Below are 12,519 nucleotides of genomic sequence, written 5' to 3' on the forward strand. Positions count from 1 at the left end.
TCATAACTCTGATTGTTGTCAATCAACATCTTTTGTCACACCCTCTATCCCTCTATCCCTCTCTCACACACACACACACACACACACACACACACACACACACACACACACACACACACACACCTCGGTTGCAACACGCATTATGGGCTTGTACAGGATCTGTGCTTGTTCAGTCTCATTCTCTCTTACATTGCTTGATAGAACTTGATGTTGCCTTGACAACAGAATGTGTAAAACTCTCTCTCAATCCCTCTCTCCTCCTTAGGCCCCAGATCTGATTGGATGGTTTTATCAGAATGACAGCCGAAGATCCCACTTCCTCCTCAACCATGAGCAACAACGCTGCCCCCTCCAGCTCCAAACCCTCTGGCCCCTCCCACCACTCTATCCATGGACCAATCACAATCCCTGAAGGTGTGGCAGGTGCTCCCAATGAGGCCGCCCTGGTGGCCCTGATGGAGCGCACCGGGTACGGTATGGTCCAGGAGAACGGTCAACGGAAATACGGCCCCCCACCCGGCTGGGACGGTCAGTCTCCGCCAAGGGGATGTGAAATCTTTGTGGGCAAAATCCCACGGGACGTTTACGAGGACGAGCTGGTCCCGGTGTTCGAGTCCGTGGGACGCATCTACGAGATGCGCCTGATGATGGACTTTGACGGGAAGAACCGCGGGTACGCATTTGTGATGTACACACAGAAACACGAGGCCAAGCGGGCCGTGCGGGAGCTCAACAACTACGAGGTGCGGCCCGGGCGGCTGCTGGGGGTCTGCTGCTCCGTGGACAACTGCCGTCTTTTCATCGGCGGGATCCCCAAGACCAAAAAGCGGGAGGAGATCCTGGAGGAGGTCTCTAAGGTGACAGAGGGCGTGCTCGACGTGATCGTTTACGCCAGCGCCGCGGACAAGATGAAGAACCGCGGCTTCGCCTTCGTGGAGTACGAGTCGCACCGTGCGGCCGCCATGGCCCGCAGGAAGCTGATGCCGGGGCGCATCCAGCTGTGGGGCCACCAGATAGCCGTGGACTGGGCCGAGCCGGAGATCGATGTGGACGAGGACGTGATGGAGACGGTGAAGATCCTCTACGTTAGGAATCTCATGATGGAGACCAGCGAGGAGACGCTTAGACAGGTGGGATTGGTTGACCGGGTTGGATTGGTTAATTGATATTTCAGTATCCATGCTGTTACTAGGCTTCCAGGCTCGGTCAACAACATGGATTTAGCTTTTGATCAAGTCAAGCAATAATTAAATTAGCAATGACCAGTCCTTTCTCTTTCAAACAGGTGTTTAGTCACCAGTCCTTTCTCTTTCAAACAGGTGTTTAGTCACCAGTCCTTTCTCTTTCAAACAGGTGTTTAGTCACCAGTCCTTTCTCTTTCAAACAGGTGTTTAGTCACCAGTCCTTTCTCTTTCAGACAGGTGTTTAGTCACCAGTCCTTTCTCTTTCAAACAGGTGTTTAGTCACCAGTCCTTTCTCTTTCAAACAGGTGTTTAGTCACCAGTCCTTTCTCTTTCAAACAGGTGTTTGGTCACCAGTCCTTTCTCTTTCAAACAGGTGTTTAGTCAATCACCGGTCCTTTCTCTTTCAAACAGGTGTTTAGCCAGTGGAACCCTGGCTGTGTGGAACGTGTGAAGAAAATCCGAGACTATGCCTTCGTCCACTTCAGCTCTCGGGATGACGCCGTGCTGGCCATGGACCACCTCAATGGTACAGAGGTGGAGGGGTCCTGCATTGAGGTGACTCTTGCCAAGCCAGTTGATAAAGAGCAGTACACGCGCTACCAGAAGGCCTCCAAGGGGGGCACTGTTGTTGCCGCAACTCCAGAGCCTACTCAGCAGAGCTACGTTTACCAGTGTGACCCCTACACACTGACCTACTATGGCTACCCCTACAACACCCTCATTGGACCTAACAGGGACTACTTTGTCAAAGGTTAGAATTAATTGTATCTTTTTGTACTTAACACTCAACAGCCAAAGAGGTTCTCTTAAGGTGAGACACCCCAGGTGAATAAGGTCATATTTTTAACTACTGACATAGATAATCGCCATGAAACTTCCCCAGTTGATTACTTACATTAAAACAATACTTTTTTTGTATTTTTCTCTGAAATTGTATGTTTATATATGCAAATGAGGCATTATCTACTTAGATATGCAGATTTGCATAGATTTCCAGAACAGAAATCTGAAAATTGGAAAAAGGCAAGTTCAGAATTCTTGTTTTATTTTGTTGACATATTAAAGTCAAAGGGTTTTTACAGAGGGAATTACGGATATTTATTTGTATCACTCTATAAATGAATTAGAAATACTGTTTTGCCTTGTTTTTAGGAATAAGATGCTAGATAAATCAGGCTATGAATGATATATGAACAAACTCCTCTGTATAAACCTTCAGAAAATAGAAGCTAAAACTGGAAAGTTTGGTGTATGTAAGTGCTACTGAAGTGGATTTTCTTCCTGGCTCAGAGTACGAGAAAGAGAAAACACCCTTTCACCCCATTCACCTGGGGTGTCTCTCCTTAAAGCCTGCCATTTACTGACCATTTGTTTATTGTAAATGTTCACCAGAAACACTCTGGTCTACTGTGCTGCTGTAGATCTTATAATGACATCCAAAACATACTGTTTTATAGGGGCAATGAGGAACACACCCCATCAATAGAGAACTCTGTGATTTTTAAATGGACACAATGACAAAGATAACAGTGATTGAATCTATGATGGCTAGACTTGTGTTTGATGAAATCTTTTAAAAATCTTTAACTCGATGAGGGTTTGTGGCTTAAAATCACAGATGTGTTGTCTGAAAAGCAAACCCAACAGACAAAGACAAAAGTGATGAGTTACGGTGTTGGACAAATGAATGCTAATCCCATTATTACCTTTGATGACTGATTGAGTATGGTCTTTGGGTGGTAGCAGGAAAATCTATTTGACTTTCGACAATCATTGTGTTTTGGTTTTCTCTCCAAAGGAGCCCCAATGATACAGAACAATGGTAATCTCTCACATCCTTATTCCTACTTACTCCTTCAATGAATAATGCACTTCTTTGCCATGTGACAAAACTCTCTGGTTTCTAACACCTTCCTCTCCTGCTGTGCTGTCACTTCCCATCTCATACTGCTACTGAAAAGATCACCACAAAAGTCAACAGCATCCGACAATACCAATTTACAATGCTACCGATTTGCATCAAAATACGAGTCGGAACAGTGTTCGGAAATGAGGCCACACTGGAACCAAAGAAACCTAAACCAAAAATATTGGGGGCTCAAAGAAATATTGCTACATTAGCTTGGAGCTAACTTATTCATATTCTGGTTACATGTTACGCTTGAGGGGCGGGGGGGAAATGCCTTAGTCGTGATATCTTGAGAGGAACGTTGAAAGAAGCTCTAATCCTATTGGCCTTTCTTGTTGCCCTCGACAATTTTAAGAGTTGTCCCCAGGCAAATTGTTGCTGCCCGAGTCCTAAAAAAAAAACTTTTTTTTTAATTATATTACATTATTGTATTTCAAGCAGGTACTGTGCGAGGTCGTGGTCGCGCTGCTGCAGGTAACCGTACCCCCGGACCGCGGGGGTCCTACCTGGGGGGTTACTCTGCCGGCCGTGGCATCTACAGCCGCTACCATGAGGGCAAGTCCAAGCAGAACGAAAAGCCCTATGAGCTGATGCCCGGTCTGGAGCTGGCCGCCTCCGTCAACCAAGTTGGCATGAAACCTGGCACAAGTCAGTGAGATAGACAACCCCCACATCCTCGCCCCACACCCTCAAAACCTTTGACTAAACCCTTCCAGCCCCGTCATCTTCTCACTGCCCTGTGCTGTTTGAGGAGCTTCCCTTACGAAGCAGAGGCTGTGGTTGTTTGCTGGGTGGTCACGTGCAAAAGGACTTTTCGTAAAAATTGCTGCGATTTATAATTATGGATGATGACTCAAAAATCTCCGTCCTTTCTAGCGTGGCCAGGCAGTAACTGCCATCCTTTGTTCCTCAGTCTTCTCCTCTTTTCTCCATGTACATCTCAGGAGAGATGATCTCTTTGTGATGTGGGGACTATCTCCATTAACACAATGCACTCAACTCCAGTTTCTGGCTCAAACGTGGTTGGCAGTATCTTGTCTTTTTCTCCGAGTCGGGGCAAAATATGGAAGAAAATGTAAGATTTCCTTTCTGCACTTATAATGTGAACAGCTATATCACAGATGTTGAGGAAAAGAGTTGGCGACAGCAGCTCCTTTAGCTATACCGCCGTTTTGCTGGAGACTGGAGTTGAAATGCAGCCACTCCTCACCAAAATAAAGATTCTCTTTTCTTTTCCTATTAATTCCTTCTCTATTCTGTCCATTCTACTCTGATCAATGAAGTCGCTCTTAAAGGACAATACCGGTGTCATTTAGAGTTGTAGCCCATTTAGTTCTGTCTACATTTAGTTTACATTTCCCCAAATCATTTTGCAATGCATGCCATATGTCATTTGATTTTTTTTAACATGTTTTTATAATACAAACTTCACAGCGTCAAAATGAACTGCTGTTCCGGCTAACAAAGACGGCCCAAATAAGATGACATGGATGTGGCAATGACGTTTACATGGCAACATGTTTTTAGGGATTATTTCCTGGGATCATTTCTTCCTGTGGGTGTCAGATTATTGTCAGTAAGCAGAGCGTAATATGATGTCCACATTGATAAAAAAAGATGTTTAAAAAAAAAAGTTTTCTAAATGAAAGTTTTCAAATCTTTGACAAAACCAAATTAAGGCTTGGAAATCACTGTTGTTTTTCATACTGTACAAAAATGAATGGCAGAAAATGGCTTCTTCTGAGGGGAAAACAAACTCATATCTCCAACTACACTGAGGTTTTGCAGACGCAACCAGAGATAATGTAAAGGAGAGAGGCAGCCTAGACGATTGGCAGACAAAAACAAACAAACAACAAACACTGGTATTATCCTTTAAGCTTCAAGTCAACACAAATGTTACTAACCCGACCAGATTGGCTCACTTTTTTTTGCAATAGAATCCTTGGAATTAACTATAGGCTATGGCCATTTTGTAAAGTGGATTTTCTTGATGCTCCCTCTGGAATGAGTGGAACCCAATCTGCTCCTCAATCGCAGTCTGTGTTGAATCACAGGATCACAAGCAGTTTGAAAGGACTTTTGTCCATCTGAAACAATGAGTGATGTTGTGTTAGCTGTGTGTGTGTGTGTGTGCGTGTGTGTGTGTGTGTGTGTGTGTGTGTGTGTGTGTGTGTGCGCGTGCGCGTGTGCATGTGTGTGCGTGTGCATGTCTGTGTGTGTGTGTGCATGTGCGTGTCTGTGTGTGTGTGTGTGTGCACGCGTGTGTGTGTGTGTGTGTGTGTGTGTGTGTGTGTGTGTGTGTGTGAGAGCATTGAGGTTAATCCAGAGTTGAGCGCCATCATAATCCGAATCACACCCCAACGCCAATTTGTGTAACCTCTTACCCCACTTCTTGCCTAAATACTATCCTTCAGCCTTTCTCTCTGTTGTTTTTCTTTAGCACACTTACGTTTTCCCCACTTTTTCAGCCATCTTTTTTTCCCCTTCTTAAAGGAACAGTTCCCCCAAAAATGACATTTCTGTCATCGGCGCCTCACCCTCATGCCAGTTGAAACGCAGGTGAAGTTTGTCCATATACAGTAACACACAGGGAGGTACAGTACAACTGAAGTCAACGGGGACATGTTCTCTCTCTCTCTCTCTCTCTCTCTCTCTCTCTCTCTCCCATTGTGCTGGCAACCTGCCTGTGCGTTACTGTATATGGACAAACTCCACCGCCTGTGTTTCACCTGGCATGCGGGTGAGGCGACGCTGACAGAAATGTCATTTTTGGGTGGACTTTTCCTTTAAGTGCACCTGTGTCTGTTGTTGTTTTGAGCGGGTCCGTGCATGCATGTGCTCATCTGTGCCATTTCTTTGGCTATGTTCTGTGGTGTGGCCTGTTATCCCGCGCTCACCTCTGTGTGTGTGTGTCTCTCTGCGCAGTGGCCCTGCAGACTCTGGGCGCTCAGTACCCCGTGTTCAGCGCGCCTCCTTCGGCCAAGCTGATGGAGGAGGGCAAGATGCACGCGGTGGAGCAGCTGATCAACCCGCTGGCCATGCAGCACCCCGACCACAGCGCCGCTCCCAACGCTCACGCCGTCCTGCCCGCAGTGTCCACACCTCCACCCTACCAGGTCAGATTTCTCTCAAATTGACTGTGCATCGTAGCAAGTTCTGTTGTAGCGATGCAGGCAGTGTTACACCACGCATGTGTGCGCGCGCACGGACGCACGCGCGCACGCGCACCAGGGGAGGAAATTAGCAGGGGCTCGGGGCAAAATGCCCCTGAAAAATCTAGAATTGCCCTTGAAACTGGGATGACGGGGGCTTTTAAATGCCCCCATAAAATGTAGTTTAATACTTGAATTTTAACATTATTCTGTATTTGCAAAGCGTGACTCGGAAATGGCCAACTAGGCATCCGTACAACCCCCGCCCCTCCTCCTACTAGCGTTATTGACCTCAGTGACAGGCAGCGCAGGCTAGCTGGCCAGCTAGTTCACTCATGTTTTTGCCAAGTAAATGGTAAATGGCCTGCATTTATATAGCGCTTTTATCCAAAGCGCTTTACAGTCAGTAGGTACATTCACCCATTCACACACCGATGGCGGCAGGTTACCACGCAATTTGGGGTTCAGTGTCTTGCCCAAGGACACTTCGACATGCAGACTGGAGGAGCCGGGAATCGAACCACCGATCTCTTTTATCCAAAGCGATTAGTGGACGACCCGCTCTACCTCCTGAGCTACAGCCGCCCCAGCCGCCAAGTACATTAATAACATGCCAAACAATCAACAGTTTTGTTGAGGAAATGCGGATCTTTAACTGTGATTGTTTATGAACTTTTAGAAATAAAATATGCTTGGATAAGAGTCATTGATTGGTCTGTCATGCTACATAGGTGCAACTAAGGTATTTCCCAACATTTGATCAAATTGCCCTGGAAATTATCCAAAATTCCAAAAGTTAATTTCCTACCCTGGCGCACACACACACACACACACACACACACACACACACACACACACACACACACACACACACACACACACACACACACACACACAGTACACACACACACACACACACACACACACACACACACACACACACACACACACACACACACACACACACACACACAGTACACACACACACACACACACACACACACACACACACACACACCCACACACACACACATCTGTCCTGAGCGAGTAACATAATCGTACTCTGGGAGCTTTGAGCTAGGGTTTTCATTGCTTACACTTAAAAACACACAATTGTGCAGTGTTGGGCAAGTTACTCAGAAAGTGTAAAAAGTGACTGGAATGAATGGTTGAATGACCACACGACCAAGGTCAGTGGAATGAGTTTTCCGTTACAGCATGGGAGAAAGCTCGATACAGCAGTGTCAAATAGCGTCAGACATAGATCACAGACAATATTTACAGCTATAAAGTGCAGCAAATCTGGCAGGGTTAGTGCAATGAGTCAAGGGTTGCGAGTCCTTATATTAGGGGGGGGGGGGGACTGTTTTGAAACGGGATGTTTTGGTGGACAATGGATCGATAGCGCCGCCCAGAGGGCAACAGTTGAAACAGGTGGTGAGCGGGGTCAGAGATAATTTTATTTGCCCTTTTGGTAGTCCGTTTGAGATATAATGATTCACGACATGACAGTTAATACTCCTTAAAAAAGTAATTACATTGCTTATTACTTGGTATCAAAAGTAATTACCGTAGTTGCATTACTTATATTACTATATTACTTTTGCTACCCCCCCCCCCCCCTCCCATTCCTTGCAAAAAAAGTAAAGTACAACCTGTTTAGCCAGCTCCTTTTAGGACTGAATCCACTCTGTTGGAACAATAATTAACCTTACAGGAGGAGTCAACAAACAGCCAAACTGCATAGGTTTTTATTTTATTTGCCAAATTAGGAGAAAGAACAAATCCCGTTCTGGCAACACAGTAGTCTATTGAGTACATCAAGTTCAAAATTCAGTGTGAGAAAACCCTTCCCCTTGCCCCAATTGATTGTGTCCCTTGATTGTGTAGGTGTTGAAAATTATATATATATATATATATATATATATATATATATATATATATATATATATATATATATATATATATATATATATAGTATATATATATAAATATAGTATATATATATATATATATATATATATATATATATATATATATATATATATATATATATAATATATATATATATATACCGGTATATAATAATACTATACTATACTATATAATAATACTATTATATATTATATAATATATAATATATAATATACTATTAACACTGTGGTTGCATACATGTATGTAACACAGGGATACTCAACTGGCTTTGCCCGGGGGCCACTTTCGTGAAATGATAGAAGGCCAGGGGCCAGTTAATAAACAATCAATATACATTTTTCTGTAGCGGATTGTAGGTTTTTGGGGTGTCAGCTGGAGTTTAGTCTGACAATGTTGTGCACACCGGATAGTTAGTTAGGTTAAGTACATACATAAGTGCCTGGGTAGCGAGCAGACGGCGGTATTTGACAATTTAGCAGCTAAATCATTGAAAGATATTCCATATTCCAGACTGAAATGCTATAACATAAGTGGAGTATTGGCCAGAATTACATGAAAATTTGGACACTTATTCAGCGGGTATCTCTTTTTTTTTGCAATTCCATCGCGGGCCACACAGGGGGCCGCCAGTTGGGTATCACTGATGTAACATCTCCAATGCTTTGTGATATCCATATCAAATTAACTTAACCTTAACCTCCATCCCCTGCATGTCCCAGGGTCGCCCCATCACTCCGGTCTATGCCATGGCGCATAACGTCCAGCGCATCCCTACGGCCGGCGGCCTGTACGGAGCCAGCTACGTCCCCATCGCCAACTACAACACGGCCGCCCTGGCCGCGCTGCAGAAGAACGCTGCGGTGGCGGCCGCAGCGGCGTACGGCGGCTACGCGGGCTACGCCATGCCGCAGCACTTCCCCGCCGCGGCCTTCCAGGTCCCCATCCACGATGTCTACCAGACATACTGATCCTGACGCTCAGAGCGCGTCGGCCACGCACGCCGTCTCGGCTGGGACTGAACAAACACCAACTGAACCATGTGCCGTTTGTCCCGTCACACCTAAGCATTCCTTGACCTTTGAACCGCCGGGTTTCTGTAAGGGAACGTTGGTTCAAAACGTGACAGATGCTGAAAAGATGTCAACCTGGCTAATACCTGCCCCACCTAATTGGCCTCAGCATTATCCTGGACCCAAGGCTTAATTATATGAAGCCTACTTGTTTCTGTTAACGCTCCTCTCCCCCAACAATAAGAATAACTCTCAATAACAACAGTAACCACTCAGCCCCCCTCCCCCCCTTCTCTCCAGCCATGTTGCTGTGGCAACAAGAACACTGAAGGTACATTCAAGTATTTATGATGAGAAGATACATTTTTAAGGTTTTATTCTCTGTAGGCCTCTCTTTTTATTTAGGGGTGATATTTGTTCTCTGGAGTAATAAAGAGACATTATTACACTATGTTTTAAACTTTCTACAAATAATAATAACAAAATACTATAATAATAACAATAATAGTGATAATAATAATAATAATAACAATAAAGGTAATAATAATAATAGCCATAATAATAAAAACAATAATGATAATAGTAATAACAATAATAACAATAATAAAAACTGTGGGGGGGAGGGTACAAAATTATTTGAAAGAAAGAAAAAAAAAACTACTGACCAGAGAGGATACCACTGAAGAAAACTGTTTTTGGATATGCTAAAAGTTTTTGTTTTAGTATTTTTCCATTAACATAGAGTATTCTAGAGAATTCTATGTAGGTAATGCTGTCCGTCCATGCTGGTTGAAAGCCTGTTGGATGCCTGTTTGGTATTTTTGGTTTATTTAGTTTTGTTTGTGTTTTTGGTTATCTTTAAATGAAGGTTATGAGTGTTGTGTTTATTTGCCTATATATCTAGTTTGCATGTAAGTCTTTGCTTTTAACCTTTTCAAACGTATATCTTGGTATGTTTTAAGAAACCTTGCCAACTAAATAATGTTTTTGTGATCGGTTCCTTGGGGAACAAATAGAGGAAGAAAAACTGAAGTCAACTGGAAAGCTTTGCCAATGATGGGTGACAAAGATGGTATCTATCATTTTGATACACAGTAACACCATGTGCAACTAACTACTTGAGGGCTTTCCTGTTTCCCCATCCTTAGATATTGTGCTAAACTTGATCTTTGCCAGGAGACTGACTGAACTGATATAACTTTTTTCTCTCATTTATGTATGTCGTCATTATTCTTTTTTTTTTCATTGTTTGACTCTTGAAAGGTGAACAAATATGGACAGAAATGAGACATTGTCCTGTGGACTGGAGCACAGTGTCACTGAAAATGCTCCTGCGTTTGCCAACGCTCACCAAGCGGCTACAAAAGCTAAGGCTAACACTCCAGTCGACTTCACAGCTCACACCATAGAGATTGTCTCGGCCTTACAGTGCCTTACATCTCCACCTGCTACTCTACTACTCCATCTCATTTTTACAACAAACCTGTATATTCGGCACGGAAAAGGAAAGACGTTTCAGATGAACCGGCTTTGGTTCATCACGGTGAGACTTGTAGTAAGGAAACTAGGTTTCCGTTCCTGCAGTCAGAGTGACGCTCCCTCTCTCCTTGTAGTCTCTTCTCTGGATGCACAACACTCGGCATGTCATTCTCTCTCTTTCTCGTCCTCCGACTCTGCTTGACCGAGGTGCACTTAACCATATTTATAAAAAGGCAAAAGATTTGCCACTTTCAGATGAAGCGATATTTAATACTGAACATGAGTTAATGTGTGAACGGGGTCCGGTTGGTGTTTTCCAATGCATAAAACATAAAAAATAACCCCATATGAATGTTAAGCAGGCACTTTTAAAATTCTGCTGTGTGTTGAAAACAAGTGTAATATCTGACTGGGGGAAAATAACTGGAGCAATACCTCACACCAACACCTACTCAAGTAGCCGTGCATGATGACATCATGATGATGTCACTACAACACAAAACAAACGCGTGCATACAGCTGCTGATCATGAAGTCACACTCCAGAACAGCCAATTTTGTCTTTTATATGAGGGTGCAAAAAGCATTTGTACGCTGGCTTGTATTTCTAAACCATCCAAAAGTTGAGTGAAAGGAATTTTTTCATTCCGATCCTCTTATTTTATTTATTCCTTGTGTTTGAGAGGAGTTTGTTTGCTCATGTCCAATTATAGCCTTGGTCTATCTGATTTTAGATGACGTTTTCTACACAAAACAACAGGATGAGTTTGACTTTTTTTTTTTTTGTAAACGCAGTGGACGGTTTTGAATTAGAGATTGTGAGATCATAACTAAGTTAATGGTCTTCCTTAAAGAACAGACTGACTGTCCTTAACTCGGATATTATCACAGCAAATACATTAGAGTAGATTTCACCTTATTGCCGGACAAGTCTGAAATTTGTCTTGTGTCCCAAGACACTGTTTTTCTTAAGATGTTTAGGTCCCATCTCTTTCCATATCAAAGTACACTTTGCTACTTCTCTCCCCTCTTGGAATACTGGATTTTGACTTAGAAAATAAACTGCTGATAACTGCTTTTATTATTTTCTTGTATGATGACAATGAGTCAGGATATATTTAATATATGCATTACGTGTGTTGTGTATGAAGTGAGAAGAACAGGTATAATATATTCTAAAACATTTTTTCTTTTCTTTATATACACCTTATTTAGGGATAAAAGTCAGAGTAACAAAAAAATGTAGAAAAATATGTTTTCTTTTGCCAAAGTGTCCAATAGTTTTTGAAGATTCAAGGTTATTGTGCTTTGTTTATTTTGTTATGTGTATATTAGCATGTACTATTTTGAACTGGATTTGGTGTTGTGAGTGGGAGTGCAATAGTGCTATGGCCTCTGCCCTCCCTGTTCGTCCAACTGGTACCAACAGCCAATTAAGACTTGAAGCTGGTCCAGGTGTCTCAACCCATGAGCAAAGCCTCCTGCCTGTCCTACAGTTTAGGACTGAGCTGTGCTATGCTATGCTATGCTTGGCTGTAGGAGTCCGCAGCTATGGAAAGTTCTTCATGTCGCCTGCAGAGCGTGGCCCCTCTCTACTCTGCCTCCCACTCAAAACACCTGCTTGACTCTCTGTTGCCTGCATTTCACCCGGTGTGGAGCTAGACATGCCTAGTTGAAGATAGGTGTTAAGATGTAAACTGTTCCTAGTGTGTGCCTTATTGCCAAGATGTGCCCTTCGCTGTAACTTTGTAGGCCTATGCAGACTGTTTTCTATCTGAAGGTTTGTTCAAACAAAAAGAAGCTTATTCAGCATTGTTATATTTATAGTGATAGTTAAAATAAAGCATT

The 12,519-nt window shown here is 43.3% G+C and overlaps 1 protein-coding gene across 4 annotated transcripts in view; it reads left to right on the plus strand.

Annotated features, from left to right (window-relative positions):
- The window catches only part of rbm47 (RNA binding motif protein 47), a 56,549-nt gene extending 44,030 nt beyond the window's left edge, over positions 1-12,519 (plus strand). For 2 of the 4 annotated variants that reach the window (XM_083635389.1, XM_083635388.1), the window contains exons 3-8: positions 266-1,130; positions 1,596-1,935; positions 2,983-3,006; positions 3,532-3,741; positions 6,022-6,212; positions 8,903-12,519. In XM_083635389.1, the coding sequence (XP_083491515.1) occupies positions 297-1,130; positions 1,596-1,935; positions 2,983-3,006; positions 3,532-3,741; positions 6,022-6,212; positions 8,903-9,151 (1,848 nt within the window). In that variant the 5' untranslated portion in view covers positions 266-296 and the 3' untranslated portion in view covers positions 9,152-12,519. The remainder of the gene's footprint in view (positions 1-265; positions 1,131-1,595; positions 1,936-2,982; positions 3,007-3,531; positions 3,742-6,021; positions 6,213-8,902) is intronic. The other 2 variants (XM_083635390.1, XM_083635391.1) reach the window with 2 other exon arrangements.

Source organism: Poromitra crassiceps (genome assembly GCF_964638095.1).
Source record: "Poromitra crassiceps genome assembly, chromosome: 4".
In the NCBI taxonomy this organism is placed as follows: Eukaryota; Metazoa; Chordata; class Actinopteri; order Beryciformes; family Melamphaidae; genus Poromitra; species Poromitra crassiceps.